Below are 20,380 nucleotides of genomic sequence, written 5' to 3'. Positions count from 1 at the left end.
GCTGACCCAGCCAGCGACACCCACATCCCATGAGCGAATTAAAACAGAATTAAAATGTCAGGTGTACGAGGAGAAATTGAGGGAAGGTTTTTAACCAGTAGGAAAGACAACTGTGGATGCGTTACACGTCCCTCAATGTAACTGGGTCGAGGAGACGGTGAGTTACAGACCCTGAATTAATTACTCACCTCCCGAGGGCTACCTTTCTGAAACGTCAGTTCTGTTTCATAATGATGGATAGCCTGTTTATAATCCTTCAGATCAAAATAGGTGCGGCCCAATGAGAAGAAAATTATTGCCAGCTCCTCCTCCGGTCTCTTCAACATCTCCGCACACTCCAGCTGCAACAGAAGAAATAAGGTAGCATTCAAAACCAGAGTCTTTCAATGAGAGTTGCTCAGTCAGGGAGAGTTACAATGAGGAAATAAACACACAATGCTGGAAATACTCCACAGGTAGAGGGAGATGGTTGCAGTGGCCATGTCTCATACATAGATAGATACGAATTAGAAGCAGGAGGAGGCCACTCGGCCCCTTGAGCCTGTTCTGCCATTCAATATATCATGGCTGATCGGATTGTAACCTCAACCCCACATACCCATCTACGACTGAAAACCTTTCCCCCCCTGGTCAATCAAGAATCTATCCAGCTCTGCCTTAAAAATATTCAAAGTCTCTGCTCCCACCGCCTTTTGAGGAAGAGAGTTCCAAACACTCACAACCCTCTGAGTGAAAAAATTTCTCCTCATCTCTGTCTTAAATGAGCGACTCCTTATTTTTAAACAGTGACCCCCTAGTTCTAGATTCTCCCACAAGAGGAAACATCCTCTCCACATCCACCCTGTCCAGACGCCTCAGGATCTTACATGTTTCGATCGAGTCGCCTCTTACTCTTCTAAACTCCAGTGGATACAAGCCTAACCTGTCCAGCCTTTCCTCATAAGACAACCCGCCCATTCCAGGTATTAGTCTGGTAAACCTTCCCTGAGCTGCTTCCAACGCATTTACATCTTTCCTTAAATAAGGAGACCAGTACTGTACACAATACTCTAGATGTGGTCTCACCAGTGCCCTGTACAACTGAAGCATAACCTCCCCCCTGTTGTAATCAATTCCTCTCACAATAAATGATAACATTCTATTAGCTTTCCTAATTACCTGCTGTACCTGCATACTAACCTTTTGTGATTCATGCACTAGGACACCCAGATCCCTCTGAATCTCAGAGCTCTGCAATCTCTCACCATTTAGATAATAAGCGTCTTTTTTATTCTTCCTGCCAAAATGGACAGATTCACTTTTGCCCACATTATACTTCATTTACCAGATCTTTGCCCACTCACTTAACCTATTTATATCCCTTTGTAGCTTCCTTATATCCTCTTCACAACTTACCTTCCTACCTATTTTTGTGTCAAATTTAGAAACTATACCTTCAGTACTTTCATCCAAGTCATTTATATAAATTGTAAAAGGTTGAGGTCCCAGCACTGAACCCTGTGGCACACCACTCGTCACATCCTACCAACCAGGAAATGACACATTTATGCCTATTGTCTATTTGCTGTTAGCCAGCCAATCTTCTATCCATGCCAATATGTTACCCCCTACACCATGTGCTTTTATTTTCTGCATTAACCTTTGATGTGACACTTTATCAAATGCCTTCTGGAAATCTAAGTACAGTACATCCACCGGTTCCCCTTTATCCACAGCACATGTGACTCCTTCACAGAACTCCAATAAATTGGTTAAACATGGTTTCCCTTTCACAAAACCATGTTGACTCTGCCTGATTGCCTTGAATTTTTCTAAGTGCCCTGCTGTATCAACTTTAATAATACATCCCAACATTTTCCCTATGACAGATGTTAAGCTAACTGGCCTGCAGTTTCCTGGGGTGTCACTGGATTAATAATCCAGAAAATTCTCTGGGGGCTTGACTTCAAATCCTGCCATAGGAGCTGGTGGAATTTAAATTCAATTAGTTAATAAATCTGGAATATTAATTGAATAGCTCAGTAATGGCGACCATTAAATTATCATCGATTGTTGTAAAAACCCATCTGGTTCACTAATGTCCTTTAGGGAAGGAAATCTGCTGTCCTTACCTGGTCTGGCCTACATGTGACTCCAGACCCACAGCAATGTGGTTGACTCTTACCTGCCCTCTGAAATGGTCTAAAAAGCCACTCAGTTCAAGGGCAATTAGGATGGGCAACAAATGCTGGCCTAGCCAGCGATGTGCACATCCCACAAGAGAATAAATAAAAAGGTCTATAGGCATTTGTGGAGAGGGAAACAGAGTTAACATTTCAGGCCTGTGACCTTCCATCAGAATTGGCAAAAGTTTGTGATGTCATGGTTTCTCATTAGGTAGAGGGGAGTGTCATGACAAGGGGAGTGTCTCAACGAGGGGAGTGTCTCAACGAGGGGAGTGTCTCAACGAGGGGAGTGTCTCAACGAGGGGAGTGTCTCAACGAGGGGAGTGTCTCAACGACGGGAGTGTCTCAACGACGGGAGTGTCTCAACGACGGGAGTGTCTCAACGAGGGGAGTGTCTCAACGAGGGTTCCTTATAATGTGCATTTGTTATAATAAGGGAGTGTTAGAGTGCAGGAGTGTTATAATGAACTTGTTATAATGAAGGCATGTTAGAATGAGGTTTTATTATAATGAAGACATGTTATAATGAGGGTTTATTATAATGAAGACATGTTATAATAAAGGTTTATTATAATGAGGGTTTATTATAATGAGAGAATTATTGTTAAGACCCTGGCTGAGGTTACCCCTGGATAAGTCACATCCCAGGGTGGAACCCAGATTGATAGATCCTAACTTTTATTTGTTTGTTTAGGTACATGTGTTACTTACAATTAAAGGTTGTGATGGAAGAATTAATCCAGACAGGTCTCTTGGTTAAAGCTGGTTTATTTCCAAGACAACTCCTCAGTGTTCCTAACTTCCTCACACCTTTCACCTGAAGTACCCCAGCTGTACCTTTTTATTCTATTCAGTTGGGATAATTAATGCCCATTGCCTGTTTAACTGCCAATTGGTTTTAACAAGATGATTGTCATATTAACAACATGGAGAGTGGCTACTGAACAGAGTCACAGGAGTCAGCTAATGAACTTTTAACAAAAGAATAAAACATTTATTAAACAATAAAAGATGAACTATATTAAAATACTCCTTCATCCACAACTATACCTTTACAGATATATACAAATTTGTAAGGATAACACAAGTTACAAATGCTATCTTATACTTTAATGTTCACAGTAAGTACACAGTCCATGTACCAATCGGCACCCTGTGTCAGACACACCACACTCTGAAGCCAAGTGACAGATGCCACCTCCAACCAGATGCTATGGATCTCTCATCAACTCCCCCAGACGCTTGTCACACCATGAGTCAACCAGTCTCACTGAGTTGCGTCCTTCACATGAGGGTTTCCAATCTCCAGTCTCCAAGACCTTGACTTGGAATCTTCCCCAAACCGACACGTTCCTGCTGATACCTTCCACAAGGATTCACCTCCAGGGTTTCGAACTCTCCTTCCGACGTTCCCCTTCCCTGGGTCACCACATGCATTCAAGCTTTCCTTCACATGCTCTCTCTCACTGACTCAGCCGTCAACAGCACCAGTGCTTCACTTGCCCATAGCAAAGACCTTCAGGTGTCTCTTTAGACCTTCCTGCCTCTTGCAAGCTGTTCTCGCTTTAAATCTGCTTTCTGCAGCTTTTATCTCTTTAAATCGGAAGCTTGGAGTCTTTCTCTCTGCCCCTCACTCTGAACTTCACTTAGCAGGGCCTTTTACAGGTTCCCATCCTTCCTTGACATATAGTCCTGTATCAATCCGAAACTAATCCCACTGCCCCGCTTTCCCTTCTTTGGACTTTCCCCCTCTTCCACTCCCCTGGATTTTTGGGGTTTCTCTTTAGTTTGGGAATGGCTATCTGCCCCTTCCAGATGGCTTCTGTTGGCAGCTGTCTACAAGAGCTTCCAAAACAAACTTCTGTGTGTGTCTGTGGGAGGGATCTGCCTCTCTGGCTCCCTGTTGCTAGGCAACAGCCCAATTGTTGTACCCTTGTTGGTTTACCTTAGCTTAAGTCATAAAACTCTCATTAGAAACGTAAACACCTTTTTAAAGTGAAACTAAAACTCCATTTGACCTTAACACACAGATACAGAAATACAAATCACAGAATCTTAACAGCACAGAAGGAGGCCATTCGGCCCATCGTGTCTGTACCGGCTCTCCAAATGAGCATTGTGACCTAGTGCCATTGCCCTGCCTTTTCTCCGTACCCCTGCACATTGTTTCTATTCAAATAATCATCTAATGCCCTCTTGAATGCCTCGATTGAACCTGCCTCCACCACACTTCCAGGCAGCGCACTCCAGACCTGAACCACTCGCTGTGTGAAAAAGTTTTTTCACACATCACACTTGCTTCTTTTGCAAATCACTTTAAATCTGCGCCCTCTCATTCTTGATCAAAAGCAAAAAACAAACTCAAACTTTAAAGCTAAAACTCATTCCTGACGCCTACAAATACCAATATAACTTACTTAACTCAATCTATTTCCTAACATTATAATGAGGGTCTCTTATAGTGGCCATTTGTTAGATTGGGTGAGTGTTAGTCTGAGTATTCCTGATAATAAGTGCCTATTGGTACATGGACTGTGGACATTAGAGTATAAGATAGCTTTTGTAACTTGTGTTAGAAAGGGTATTTATTCTAATGAGGATTTGCTATCTTGAGGTTTTGTTACAACAGGGAGTAAGTAGAGAGTTTACAGTGGACGGGAATTCACTTAGAAATTCCTGGATTTCTACTGCAGTTCCAGACTGTCGGGGAATCCGATCGGGCTTTTCTCTGGGATTTCGCCTCAGGGCGGTGGGCAGAGAATGTTCCGGAGACGATCTTTGAATGTTACCTGCTTGTGGTAATATTCCAGACCTTTCTGGTAACCCAGCACTTTACAGCAGAGGTCTCCAAGCTTCTCATAAAGTTTCATCCTCGATTGGTGCTTTTCAGGGCGCGTCTTCCACAGATATTCCTGCAGCTGAACCCCCTTCTCCGCTGGACAGGAAACAGAAAGAAAAACGGGTCGGTGTTTACAAATAGTCAGTCTTCCTAATCGTACTGAGACTCGGTTACAGACCAGAATCAAACTCTTCCCGCCTGGAATTGGCACACTGCAAAACTAGCCCATGGTCCGCCCATTCCCAGTTTCAGTGAGTTCAAACACCTTGCCCGGGATTGGAGTCACAGCAAAGGTTTCATCCCGGAAGGACGTGGGTGACACAGGGTGGGTTTTTATATCAATCCAACAGCCTGATGCTCACTCCGTGATTATGATCTGGAACACGCTGCCTGAAAGGGCGGTGGAAGCAGATTCCTGAGCAACTTTCAAAGGGGGGATCGGCTAAATATTTGAAGGGCTAAAATTCGCAGGGCTCTAGGGGGGCGGGAAAAGTGGAATGGGGCGAATTGGATCTCATTTTCAAAGAGCTAGCACATGGACGACAGGCAGAGTGGCCAACTGCACTGCATGGTTCGATAATTTAATACCAGCCCGAGAGATTAGATTTCCGAATTTGCCAGGCTGCAATGTAAATTCAGTAACTGACTATCAGGCCGTCAGGTTACTGAGCGCTCGCTCACAGTTGGTGTTCGAGTGGATGAAAGAGAGTAACGAGAGCCCTGAGTAGCAAAGAAATATACCGAGAAGATTGAGGAGCAGGAATAACAACAATCATTACATCTGTTGCATAGGAAAAGATAGTGAGCATTCATAGAACGTGGAAATTTTCCCACAGCCCTGTATCAATCCCCAACTAATCCCACTGCCCCGCTCTCTCCCCATAGCCCTGTATCAATCCCAAACTAATCCCAGTGCCCCGCTCTCTCCCCATAGCCCTGTATCAATTCCAAACTAATCCCACTGCCCCGCTCTCTCCCCATAGCCCTGTATCAATCCCAAACTAATCCCACTGCCCCGCTCTCTCCCCATAGCCCTGTATCAATCCCAAACTAATCCCACTGCCCCGCTCTCTCCCCATAGCCCTGTATCAATCCCAAACTAATCCCACTGCCCCGCTCTCTCCCCATAGTCCAGTATCAATCCCAAACTAATCCCACTGCCCCGCTCTCTCCCCGTAGCCCTGTATAAATCCCAAACTAATCCCACTACCCCGCTCTCTCCCCATAGCCCTGTATAAATCCCAAACTAATCCCACTGCCCCGCTCTCCCCAGAGCCCTGTATCAATCCCAGCTAATCCCACTGTCCCGCTCTCTCCCCATAGCCCTGTATCAATCCCAAACTAATCCCACTGCCCCGCTCTCTCCCCATAGCCCTGTATCAATCCCAAACTAATCCCACTGCCCCACTCTCTCCCCATAGCCCTGTATCAATCCCAAACTAATCTCACTGCCCCAATCTCTCCCCATAGCCCTGTATCAATCTCCAAACTAATCCCACTGCCCCACTCTCTCCTCATAGCCCAGTATCAATCTCCAAACTAATCTCACTGCCCCAATCTCTCCCCATAGCCCTGTATCAATCTCCAAACTAATCCCACTGCCCCGCTCCCTCCCCATAGCCATGTATCAATCTCAAACTAATCCCACTGCCCCACTCTCTCCCCATAGCCCTGTATCAATCCCAAACTAATCCCACTTCCCCACTCTCTCCCCATAGCCCTGTATCAATCCCAAACTAATCCCACTGCCCCACTCTCTCCCCATAGCCCTGTATCAATCCCAAACTAATCCCACTGCCCCACTCTCCCCATAGCCCTGTATCAATCCCAAACTGATCCCACTGCCCCGCTCACTCCCCATAGCCCTGTATCAATCCCAAACTAATCCCGCTGCCCCGCTCTCTCCCCATAGCCCTGTATCAATCCCAAACTAATCCCACTGCCCCACTCTCTCCCCATAGCCCTGTATCAATCCCCAAACTAATCCCACTGCCCTGCAGTGTTTGATTGCTGATTAATTGGTAATCGGTTGATAGTTTTGATTAGTTAATAACTCCTTTCTCTTTGTATCTGGGTATTTTCAGGGTGTTGAAAATGAACTAAACACCTGAAATTTTTTCCAACAATTCCTCATCTTCCTAGCTTCAAGTATCTAGTACTTGCGACAATGTTTTTTTATATGTTTACGGGATGTGGGCTTCGCTGGCTGGACCAGCATTTATTGCCCATCCCTAATTGCCCTTGAGAAGGTGGTGGTGAGCTGCCTTCTTGAACCGCTGCAGTCCATGTGGTGTAGGTACACCCACAGTGCTGTTAGGGAGGGAGTTCCAGGATTTTGACCCAGTGACAGTGAAGGAACGGGGATATATTTCCAAGTCAGGATGGTGAGTGACTTGGAGGGGAACTTCCTGGTGGTGGTGTTCCCATCTATCTGCTGCCCTTGTCCTTCTAGATGGTAGTGGTCATGGGTTTGGAAGGTGCTGCCTAAGGAGCCTTGGTGAATTCCTGCAGTGCATCTTGTAGACGGTACACACACTGCTACTACTGTGCGTCCGTGGTGTAGGGAGTGAATGTTTGTGGATGTGGTGCCAATCAAGCGGCTGCTTTGTCCTGGATGGTGTTGAGCTTCTCGAGTGTTGTGGGAGCTGCACTCATCCAGGCAAGTGGGGAATATTCCATCACACTCCTGACTTGTGCCTTGTAGATGGTGGACAGGATTTGGGGAGTCAGGAGGTGAGTTACTTGCCACAGGATTCCTAGCCTCTGACCTGCTCTTGCAGCCACAGTATTTATATGGCTAGACAAGTTCAGTTTCTGGTCAATGGTAACCCCCAGGATGTTGATAGTGGGGGATTCAGTGATGGTAATGCCATTGAACATCAGGGGGCGATGGTTGGATTCTCTCTTGTTGGAGATGGTCATTTCCTGGCACTTGTGTGGCGCGAATGTTACTTGCCACTTGTCAGCCCAAGCCTGGATATTGTCCAGGTCTTGCTGCACTTGGACATGGACTGCTTCAGTATCTGAGGAGTCACGAATGGTGCTGAACATCATTCAATGGCCTTTACCTCAAACCACTTCCTGCGGCAAATCAACTTTTCAATAAAGTTCTCCCAAGCTCTCTCCTTATTGCATTTGTGGTGGTTTCAAATTAAAGAGCTCTGCTTCCAACCAGTGGCGCCATCTTCACTCGATCCCCTCTCCTGCCCTAGGCGCCCTTGGCTTCTCCGCTTTGTAAAGTGGCCCCTGTAGCGAGGCCGTTCTGAGGGACACTCACCTCTCTGTAAATGTTTCTCCATCTTCCTTCGGTCGCAGTGCCCGGGCGACGCCAGGGACACAGCTTTCTTCAACTGCAGCTTTGCCAGTGCAAAGTTTCCCAGTGTCAGGTGGATCTGCAGACAGGAGGAGACCGTTATTCATTGAACCACGGTGATGAAACATTCCGGCAGTTGCAGGGAGCTCTCCGATCAATCCCACTCCTCCCTGCTCCTTCCCCAGAGCCCTGGAAAATTCGCCCCTTTAGAGTATTTATCCAATTCCCTTTTGAAAGTTCCTATTGAATCTGCTTCCACCGCCCGTTCAGGCAGCACCTTCCAGATCACAACAACTCACTGGGGAAAAAAAAAATCATTCCCCCTCTGGTCCCCTTCAATCCGAGTTCCTCTGTTTACCAACCCTCCTGCTACCGGAAACAGCTTCTCCTCATTTACGCTCCCGAATCTCTTCCTGATTTTGAACACCTTGATTAAATCTCTCCTTAACCTTCTCTGCTCCAAGGAGAACAATCCCAGTTTCTCCATGTTAACTGAACTCCCCCATCCCTGGAACCCATCCCAGTCAATCTCTTCCGCGCTAACTCCGAAGCGCATCCCTCTCTCTTACTCTCGGAGAGTCTGCTTTCATCGTCCATCATGGCGATTTGGCCCCGTGAACTTTGTCTAGACCCCTAATTAAATGTTCACACATGCACCGGACAAGAGAATCATGTTCATCAGCATCATTCCACAACATGTCTACTTGGAAAAGCGTGAAGAATGTAAAATCTCTGTTATCTCTTCCCAAGGGAAATTGTCAAAATTCCTTAACTTTCCCTCTTCTTAATCCAAGAGCACACTCCCTGGGAGGTACTGAGGGAGCACTGCACTGTCGGAGGGTCAGTACTGAGGGAGTGCTGCACTGTCGGAGGGTCAGTACTGAGGGAGCACTGCACTGTCGGAGGGTCAGTACTGAGGGAGTGCTGCACTGTCGGAGGGTCAGCACTGAGGGAGTGCTGCACTGTCGGAGGGTCAGTACTGAGGGAGTGCTGCACTGTCGGAGGGTCAGTACTGAGGGAGTGCTGCACTGTCAGAGGGTCAGTACTGAGGGAGTGCTGCACTGTCGGAGGGTCAGTACTGAGGGAGTGCTGCACTGTCAGAGGGTCAGTACTGAGGGAGCGCTGCACAGTCGGAGGGTCAGTGCTGAGGGAGCGCTGCACTGTCGGAGGGTCAGTACTGAGGGAGTGCTGCACTGTCGGAGGGTGATTATTGAGGGAATGCTGCACTGTCAGAGGGTCAGTACTGAGGGAGTGCTGCACTGTTGGAGGGTCAGTACTGAGGGAGTGCTGCACTGTTGGAGGGTCAGTACTGAGGGAGTGCTGCATTGTCAGAGGGTCAGTACTGAGGGAGTGCTGCTCTGTCGGAGGGTCAGTACTGAGGGAGTGCTGCACTGTCAGAGGGTCAGTACTGAGGGAATTCCAGGATTTTGACCCAGAGACACTGAAGGGATAGTGATATATTTCCAAATCAGGATGGTGAGTGGCTGGGAGTGGATGTAGTTGGTGGTGGTGCTGCCCTTGTGTGGATCGAGGTTGTGGTTTGGTTTCCCAGGTGGAGTATGGCTCTCCCCGGATATACAAACCGTGAGCGGAGTTATTACACACCCACCTCCCCCATGCCGATTACACACCCACCTCCCCCATGCCGATTACACACCCACCTCCCCCATGCCGATTACACACCCACCTCCCCCATGCCGATTACACACCCACCTCCCCCACGCTGATTACACACCCACCTCCCCCATGTTGATTACACACCCACATCCCCCATGCTGATTACACACCCACCTCCCCCGTGTTGATTACACACCCACCTCCCCCATGTTGATTACACACCCACCTCCCCCATGCTCATTACGCACCCACCTCCCCCGTGCTGATTACACACCCACCTGCCCCATGCTCATTACGCACCCACCTCCCCCACGCTGATTACACACCCACCTCCCCCATGCTCATTACACACCCACCTCCCCCACGCTGATTACACACCCACCTCCCCCATGCTCATTACACACCCACCTCCCCCACGCTGATTACACACCCACCTCCCCCATGCTCATTACGCACCCACCTCCCCCACGCTGATTACACACCCACCTCCCCCATGCTCATTACACACCCACCTCCCCCACGCTGATTACACACCCACCTCCCCCATGCTCATTACACACCCACCTCCCCCACGCTGATTACACACCCACCTCCCCCATGCTCATTACACACCCACCTCTCCCATGCTGGTGAAACAGTCACTCTCCTCGGACGTCAGCCTGGCCTTCCTCGCGTTCTCCTGTGCAGCCTCGAGCCTCTGTAGGGCCTGAGAGTACTGACCGTCCACCTGGTGGATGATCGCTAGGTGGTAGTTTGCTCTGTGTAAGTCTGAAAACAGGTTGTTCTGTCTGAGGGAAAAGGGACAAACAAACAGAAACTATTCAGTAAAGAAGAACAATTTTTCATAGCCCTGGGCCCAATAATTCTGACCAGCTGCACTTATTATCAAACCAATCGGTGAGAGGGTGGGGCGGGGCCTGCTCGGGGAGGTGGGGCCTGCTCGGGGGTGCGGGGCCTGCTCAGAGGGGTGGGGCCTGCTCGGGGGGGTGGGGCCTGCACGGAGGGGGTGGGGCCTGCACGGAGGGGGTGGGGCCTGCTCGGGGGGTGGGGCCCACTCGCCAACGTGTAAAATGACGTGGGATGACATTGGGCGGAACTCCCGACCTCACCCCGCGTCAATTCCAGTTTCAGGTCGGCGGGGGTGCAGCTGAGTCAGCTGTGCCCCCACTGACCTGTCCAAGGCCTAGTGAGGCCATCGACAAAGTCATTAACCTCATTAACGGACCTGCCCGTCCACCCTGAAGAAAGGTTGGTGGGCCGGCAGGGAGCCCTGGCGGGCTTCAGAAAAACCATGAAAACCTCATCCACCGGCCGGGTGAGGTTACATGAGTGTTTTTAAAAATGTAACTTAATGTAAGTTTAGTAAATGTATGATTTAAAGTGATGGACATGCCCTAACTCCTGTGACAGTGTCACCTGAGGGGGGACATGTCAGGGAAATTTTGTTTTTGCACCTTTACCAATTTGGCGCCGATCTCCCTGAGGCAGCACTCAGCCGCAGGGAGATGAGCGCGCTGTTTAACAAAAGAATAAAATACTTATTAAACATGAAAAGATGAACTATATTACAATACTTTAAATCTGCTTCCTGCAGCTTTCTCTCTTTAAGCTTGAAGCTTGGGGCCTTCCTCTGCCCCTCACTCTTAACTTCACTTAACAGGACCTTTTCCAGGTTCCTATCCTTCCTTTGACCAGAAGGTCTGCTTGGGACTTTCTCCTGTTCCATTCCCCTGGATTTGGGGACTTTCTTCTTTAGTTTGGAACTTGCTATTGGTCCCTTTTCATGTCCTACCTGTCCTGTCACCTCCTTCCAACTGCCTTCAAACTGCTATCAACTGACCTGCCTGGGTGTGGGTGGGGCCTGCCTCTCTGGGCCCCTGTTGCTCGGCAACAGCACAGTTTTATCTACTCTTGTGCTTGCTTTAACTTCTCCCTAAGAGTCATAAAACTCATTGGGAATGCAGGTATACATACCAGCTGTCTCCCTCAAAGATGAAACATTCCATTTGCCTCCCTAATCACTCGCTGTACCTGCATACTAACTTTTTGTGATTCAGCTACCAGGACACCCAGATCCCTCTATATTACTGAGTTCTGAAATCTCTCTCTATTTAAATACTATACCGCTTTTCTATTCTTCCTGCCAAAGTGGACAAGCTCACATTTTCCCACATCTGCCAAATTCTTGTCCGCTCACTTAACCTTTCTCTGTCCCTTTGTAGACTCTTTGTATCCTCCTCACAACTTGCTTTCCTACCTATTTTTGTGTCATCAGTAAATTTGGCTACAATACCGTCAGGTCCTTCATCCAAATCCTGAATATAGATTGTAAATAACTGAGGCCCCAGCACTGATCCCTGTGGTGTTCCACTAGTTACAACTCACCAATCGGAAAATTACCCATTTATCCTAACTCTGTTTCCTGTTAGTTAGACAATTCTTTATCCATGCTAATATATCACCCCACCCACCACAACACCCTGATCTTGTGTAGTAACTTTTTATATGTGGCACCTTATCAAATACACTACATCTACTAGTTCCCCTTTTTTATTCACCCTACTGGTTACATCTTCAATGGACTCTAATAAATTAGTCCAACACGATTTCCTTTCTCGAACCATGCTGACTCTGCCTGGTTATACTGTGATTTTCTAAATGTCCGGGCTACTACCTCTTTTACAATGGCTACCTGGCCTATAGTTTCCTGCTTTCGATCTCCCGCCTTTCGTGAGTAGAGGTGTTATATTTGCAGTTTTCCAATCCTAGTGACAGTGATTGCTTTAAGTCCCTCCCTCCCTTTTGCCTCTCGGTTTTCTACTATTCTTGGGGATGCTTTGTGTGGCTTCTACCGTGAAGACAGGTAGAAAGTGCTTGTTCAAATTCTCTGCCATTTCCTTGTTTCCCATCATTCATTCCCCAGCCCCACCCGCTAAGGGACCAATGCTTACTTTAGCTACTCTTTTCCTTTTTTATATACTTGGAGCAGCTTTTACTGTCTGTTCTTGTATTTCTTGCTAGTTTTCTCTCGTACTCCAATTTCTCCCTTTTTATGTCGCCATACGGACTCGAAACGTTAACTCTGTTTCTCTCTCCACAGACACTGTCAGACCTGCTGAGTTTTTCCAGCATTTTCTGTTTTTGTTTCAGATTTCCAGCACCTGCAGTATTTTACTTTTATCTCCCCCTTTTTATTATATTTTAGTCGCCTTTTGTTGTTTTTAAAAATGTTCCCAATCTTCTGACCTACCACTAATCTTCACTACATTAAACACCTTTTCTTTCAACATGATACAGTCCTTAACTTGTTTAGTTAGCCACAGAAGGTGCATCCTGCTTGGAGAGTCTTACCTTCTCAATGGAATATACTTGTGTTGAGAGTTAAGAAATGCCTCCTTAAATGCCCGCCACTGCCTGTCTAGCATCTTACCTTTTAATCTATTTCGCCAGTTCACTTTAGCCACCTCTGTTTTTGTACTCTTGCGATGGCCTTTATTTAAGTTTAAGACACTAGCTTCATACCCAAATTTCTCATCCTCAAACTGAATGTGAAATTCCACTATGTTATGATCACTCTTACCTAAAGGATCCTTCAATATGAAGTCATTAATTGATCCTGTCTCATTACACATTACCAGGTCTAGAATAGCCTGTTTCCTGGTTTGTTTCAGAATGAATTGTTCTGAGAGACTGTCCTGAATACACTCTGTGAACTCATCCTCCAGGCTACCTTTGCCAATTTGATTTATCCAACCAACATGAAAATTAAAATCTCACACGATTATTGCAGTACTTTTCTTATAAGCTCAATATGTGTAGCTCCTTGTTAGGAAGCCTATAAACCACTCCCACCGGGGGCTTCCTTCCTTTGCTATTTCTTATATCCACCCAAATGGATTCCACATTTTTATCTTCCGAACCAAGATCATTTCTCACTACTGTAGTGATGTCATCCTTTATTGACAGAGCTACCCCACCTCTTTCTCCTTCTTTCCTGATCTTCCGGAACGTCAAACACCCTTGAATATTCAGGTCCCAGTTATGGTCACTTTGTAACCATGGACGAAACCTTCAGGTCCAGCCAGCAGCGGGAATCGCGGTGGGCGGTGGGCAGGGGGGCACTTAATTTGGCAGGAGGCAAAATATCTGTTACCCGATGGTGGGAAAAACCATTGGCATTTTGTTCTCCTGACTTCCAAGGCGGGTTAAAGGTGGATCAAGCCTCCCAACGAGCAATGTCGGAAATCCCATTTTCATGCATTAGCATCTCACGCATACTCATTAAAAGGCCAGCTTGCCAGAATTAAGTTCACCCTCCAAATTAATTCCCACCAGGCGGGAGTATAGGACGTCAGTTATACGACTGTATATAAGAGGTGTACACCTGACGAGCTTCACCTCTTCCCATGACTTTGTGGTCAGCAGATGTCGCTTTCACCTTCTTGGGGACCGCTTGTAACTTCACGTCAATCGAGCGCAGTTTAGCATGAGCTGGACACAGGAGACAGGTGAAGACTGAAGGATGGAGCGAAGGCTGGACAGGGGAGGCACGCTAAGCGGGGAAGTTGTGGAGGAGATTGTCCAGAGAAGGGGGTGTTGAGAGAGGGGTCTGGGGAAGGGGTGAGGGAGGAGAGAAAGCGTGTCTTAGAGGGTGGGGTTGATGGTGTCGATGGTGGGGTTCTGGGGTGAACTCGGGGCATTGGTAACAGGAGGGAAGAGTCACAGACAACGTGGGTCAGGGTGGACATGGGGATGGTAATGGGTGTTGGCTCTGAGGGGAGGGAAGGCACGTGGAGGTGGATAGTGATAGGGTCCACGGGTTCATCATTGCAGGAGTTAAACATAGAAACATAGAAACTAGAAGCAGGAGTAAGTCATTCGAGCCTGCTCTGCCATTCTATATGATCATGGCTGATCCTCTATCTCAACACCATACTCCTGCTCTACCCCCATACCTCTGGACACCTTCACAGTCTAGAAATCTATCTATTTTCTTCTTAAATATATTCAGTGACTTGGCCCCCACAGCCTCTATGGTAGAGAATTCCACAGGTTCACCACCCTTTGAGTGAAGAAGTTTCTCCTCATCTCAGTCCTAAATGGTCTACCCCGTATCCTGAGACTGTGACCCTTTGTTCTAGACCCCCCCAGCCAGAGGAAACATCATCCCTGCGTCCAGTCTGTCCAGCCCTGTCAGAATTTTATACGTTTCAATGAGATCCCCTCTCATTTTTCTAAACTCCAGTGAATATAGGTCTAGTCAGCCCAATCTCTCCCCATCCGACAATCCTGCCATCCCAGGAATCAGTCTGGTGAGCCCTCGCTGCACTCCCTCTATGGCGAGTATATCCTTTCTTAGGTAAGGAGACCAAAACTGCACACAATACTCCAGGTGTGGTCTCACCAAGGCCCTGTACAGCTGCAGTAAGACATCCTTGCTCCTGTACTCAAGACCTCTCGCAATGAAGGCAAACATACCATTTGCCTTCCTAACTGTTTGCTGCACCTGTACCTTTCAGTGATTGGTGTACAAGGACACCCAGGTCCCTTTGTACATCAAGATTTCCAAATCTATCACCATTTTAATAATACTCTGCCATTCTGTTTTTCCTACCAAAGTGGATAATTTCATACTTATCCATGTTATACTGCATCTGCCATGTATTTGCCCACTCACTTAACCTGTCTTGAAGCCTCTTAACCCCCTCCTCACCACTCACATTCCCATCAAGTTTTGTGTCATCAGCAAACTTGGAAATATTGCATTTGGTTCCCTCATCCAAATCATTGATATATATTGTGAATAGCTGGGGCCCAAGCACTGATCCCTGCGGTAACCCATTACTCACTGCCTGCCACTCCGAAAAAGACCCATTTATTCCTACTCTCTGTTTCCTGCCTGCTAACCAATTCTCAATCCATGCCAATATATTACCAATTTTACACACTAACCTCTTATGTGGGACTTTATCAAAATCTTTCTGAAAATCCAAATACACCACATCCACAGGTTCTCCCTTATCTATTCTGCTAGTTACGTCTTCCAAAGAACTGCAGTCGGTTTGTCAAACATGATTTCCCTTTCATAAACCCATGTTGACTTTGTCTAATCCCGTTGATATTTTCTAAGTTTCCTGTTATCACATCCTTTATAACAGACTCTAGCATTTTCCCTACTACTGATGTCAGGTTAACCAGTCCGTAATTCGCTGTTTTCTCCCTCCCTCCTTTTTAAATAATGGGGTTACATTTGCCACCCCCCAGTCTGCCGGGACTGTTCCAGAATCTTCAGAATTTTGGAAGATGACAACGAACACACCCACTGTTTCCAGGGCCACCCCCTTTAGTTCCCTGGGATGTAGATCATCAGGCCCTGGGGACTTATCGGCTTTCAATCCCATTCATTTCGCTAACACTGTTTTTTTAGTAATACTAATTTCCTTCAATTCCTCTTTCTCACTAGACCCTTGCTCCCCTAGTATTTCTGGGAAGTTATTTGTGTCTTCCTCCATGAAGACACAAATCAGAGATAGTCAGCGGCATGGATTTATTAAGGCAATATCAGGTTTGACAAATTTGATTGAATTTTTTGAGGGGGTAACCAGGAGTGTTGACGAGGGTAATGTATTTGACATGGTCTACATGGACTTTAGCAAGGCTTTTGATAAGGTCCCTCATGGCAGACTGGTCAAGAAAGTAAGAGCCCATGGGATCCAAGGCAAAGTGGCACATTGGATCTAAAATTGACTGAGAGGCGGGAAGCAGAGGGTGATGGTAGAAGGATGTTTCTGTGACTGGAAGCCTGTTTCTAGCATTTGACCGAGTCTGGCATCAAGGAGCCCTAGCAAAACTGGAGTCAATGGGAATCGGGAGGAAAGCTCTCCACTGGTTGGAGTCATACCGAGCACAAAGGAAGATGGTTGTGGTTGCTGGAGGTCAGTCATCTCAGTTCCAGGACATTATGTAGGAGTTCCTCAGGGTTGTGTCCTCGGCCCAACCATCTTCAGCTGCTTCATCAATGACCTTCCTTCCATCATAAGGTCAGAAGTGGGGATGTTCGCTGATGATTGCACAATGTTCAGCACCATTCACAACTCCTCAGATACTGAAGCAGTCCATGTCCAAGTGCAGCAAGACCTGGACAATATCAAGGCTTGGGCTGACAAGTGTCAGGCAATGATCATCTCCAACAAGAGAGAATCTAACCATCAGTCCTTGACATTCAATGGCATTATCATCACTGAATACCCCACTATCAACATCCTGGGGGTTGCCATTGACCAGAAACTGAACTGGACTAGCCATATAAATACTGTGGCTACAAGAGCAGGTCAGAGGCTGGGAATCCTGCAGCGAGTAACTCACCTCCTGACTCCCCAAAGCCTGTCCAACATCTACAAGGCACAAGTCAGGAGTGTGATGGAATACACTCCACTTGCCTGGATGAGTGCAGCTCCAACAACACCCAAGAAGCTCAACACGGTCCAGGACAAAGCAGCCGCTTGATTGGCACCACATCCACAAACATTCACTCCCTCCACCACCGACGCACAGTAGCAGCAGTGTGTACCATCTACAAGATGCACTGCAGGAATTCACCAAGGCTCCTTAGACAGCACCTTCCAAACCCACAACCACTACCATCTAGAAGGATAAGGGCAGCAGACACATGGGAACCCCACCGCCTGGAAGTTCCCCTCAAAACACTCACCATCCTGACTTGGAAATATATCGCCGTTCCTTCACTGTCGCTGGGTCAAAATCCTGGAACTCCCTCCCTAACAGCACTGTGGGTGTACCTACAACACATGGACTGCAGCGGTTCAAGAAGGCAGCTCACCACCACCTTCTCAAGGGCAACTAGGGATGGGAAATAAATGCTGGCCCAGCCAACGAAGCCCACATCCCGTGAATGAATAAATAAAAGTTGCATCTGTTTTTAGTGATATTAATGGGTGGATAAATATTTCCAAGATAAATATTTCTTCAGCTCTTCTCCTGAATACTGTGATGGGATCTTTTATACACACACAGATCAGAGAGGGTTTTGATTTATTGTCACAACTGAGAAACAGCACCTCCAACAGTGCAGCACACCCTCAGTACTGACCCTCTGACAGTGCAGCATTGCCTCAGTACTGACCCTCTGACAGTGCAGCACTCCCTCAGTACTGACCCTCTGACAGTGCAGCCCTCCCTCAGTACTGACCCTCTGACAGTGCAGCACTCCCTCAGTACTGACCCTCTGACAGTGCAGCACTCCCTCAGTACTGACCCTCTGACACTGCAGCCCTCCCTCAGTACTGACCCTCTGACAGTGCAGCCCTCCCTCAGTACTGACCCTCTGACAGTGCAGCACTCCCTCAGCACTGACCCTCTGACAGTGCAGCACTCCCTCAGTACTGACCCTCTGACAGTGCAGCATTGCCTCAGTACTGACCCTCTGACAGCGCAGCACCCCCTCAGTACTGACCCTCCGACAGTGCAGCACTCCCTCAGTACTGACCCTCTGACAGTGCAGCCCTCCCTCAGTACTGACCCTCTGACAGTGCAGCACTCCCTCAGTACTGACCCTCTGACAGTGCAGCACTCCCTCAGTACCTACCCTCTGACAGTGCAGCACTCCCTCAGTACTGACCCTCTGATAGTGCGGCGCTCCCTCAGCACTGACCCTCCGACAGTGCAGCACTCCCTCAGTACTGACCCTCTGACAGTGCAGCACTCCCTCAGTACTGACCCTCTGACAGTGCAGCACTCCCTCAGTACTGACCCTCTGACAGTGCAGCACTCCCTCAGTACTGACCCTCTGACAGTGCAGCACTCCCTCAGTACTGACCCTCCGACAGTGCAGCACTCCCTCAGTACTGACCCTCTGACAGTGCAGCACTCCCTCAGTACTGACCCTGCGACAGTGCAGCACTCCCTCAGTACTGACCCTCTGACAGTGTAGCACTCCCTCCGTACTGCTCTGTGTGTGTCAGGCTGCAGTATTTATTTAAGTGTCTGGATTGGGGTTTCCTCAGATGACATTATGACCCTGAAGCGAGGGTCTTATCCACTGTGCTGGAGCTGACACAGGAGAATCCCGAGGTGAACGGATAAAGGACATTCAACTGGACAAACCTGCTATCTGTTTACTGACCATCTCTCTTCTCATTAAGGACACCGCCTGAACCATCTCCCCAAACATTCGCCAAGTGAACAATCCCAATTGCTCTCAGCAATTCCAAAAAGTCTCCACTCACCCTGCACGCTGCCTGTCCAGCATCCTAGAGGCACAAGCCGGGAGTGGGAATGGAAAGGACTGGCCTTATGTTTGGATTTGAGGATGAACCGGGGAATGTAAGGTCAGGGGGACACGGAGATCGGAAGGTGAGACGCGCGTGTGTCACAGGGGGAGCTGCCACTCACTGTGCGATGGTGATGCTCCGCTGGATATACTCCCGACTGTGAGGGACATCCTTCATCAGATTCCACACGATTCCCAGGTTCAGGTAGAGTCCCGCCCGCATACTCTTCAGGTCCAGCGCTGACAGTTTGTAAACGTTGGAACCTGTGGGGAAAAAAAGCGGTCTTAAAAAAAAAACTGTGCCGAGACAGGTTTGCTGCTTTGACCTCTGGCTGGAGGGCAGAGGGATTGAAGCCAGCGGCAGTGCATTAAACACTCCACCACAGCGACCTGCATTTATATAGCGCCCTTAACACCGAAAAACAACCCACAGAAGCCAAATCTGACACCGATCCAAGCTCGATTATACGAGGACAGGTGACCAAACGTTTGGGCGAGGAGAGTCTGAAAGGTGGGAAGGTGAGTTGGGAGGCAGAGAGGTGCGGAGAGGGATGACAGGGCGCGGAGCCCTGGCAACTGGAGGCACACCCCCCCCCTCAACGACGGAGCGGTTAAAATCGGGGATGCGGTGGATGCCAGAGTTATAGAATGGTTCCAACGCAGGCGGAGGCCATTCGGCCCGTCATGACCCTGCTGGTTCTCTGCAAGAGCGACTCGCCTCGCCCCACTCTCCCTCCCTCCCTCCTTTTCTCCGGAGCCCCCGTCAATTATTTTCTTGATCCGATGGGGCGTCCAACGTTAGAATTGCAGAAACTCAGGGGGTGGCGAGGCTGAGGGAGATGACAGAGGTAGGGAGGGGCGAAACCGCGGAGGGAACATGGGGGATTTATTTTTCCATTTTGCTGCTGGGACCCTCATCCTGCCCTTTTGCCCCAGGATTGGAGATCGCCACAATGCCCCCTATCCCACTCACCCGCTTCACCCGCTGGAATTCACTCAGCCCCCACCCTCGGCCCTGCAGGTCAACATCGGGACAAACTGCAAAACTCAAAACACTTCTTACCTTCCAGTTTCTCATCCAGAACCTCCATGCTTTTCACAAAGGCCTTCTGGGCTTCTAGGAGGGCTTCTCTCGATCGGTCACTTTCGTGCCTGAA

At 48.1% G+C, this 20,380-nt stretch overlaps 1 protein-coding gene across 1 annotated transcript in view; it reads right to left on the bottom strand.

The window, feature by feature from the left end:
- LOC144674598 (tonsoku-like protein) overlaps positions 1-10,659 on the bottom strand; it is a 94,795-nt gene extending 84,136 nt beyond the window's left edge. Inside the window, exons 1-3 of the mRNA XM_078535875.1 lie at positions 10,551-10,659; positions 4,955-5,100; positions 189-341 (exon numbers count right to left, since the gene is read on the bottom strand). Of these exons, the coding sequence (XP_078392001.1) occupies positions 189-341; positions 4,955-5,035 (234 nt within the window). The 5' untranslated portion in view covers positions 5,036-5,100; positions 10,551-10,659. The remainder of the gene's footprint in view (positions 1-188; positions 342-4,954; positions 5,101-10,550) is intronic.
- Between the last annotated feature and the right edge of the window lie 9,721 nt (positions 10,660-20,380).

This window comes from Cetorhinus maximus, chromosome 3 (genome assembly GCF_964194155.1).
Source record: "Cetorhinus maximus chromosome 3, sCetMax3.hap1.1, whole genome shotgun sequence".
In the NCBI taxonomy this organism is placed as follows: domain Eukaryota; kingdom Metazoa; phylum Chordata; class Chondrichthyes; order Lamniformes; family Cetorhinidae; genus Cetorhinus; species Cetorhinus maximus.
Note: the sequence above shows the minus strand (reverse complement) of the source record. Positions and strands in the feature narration are given on the sequence as shown.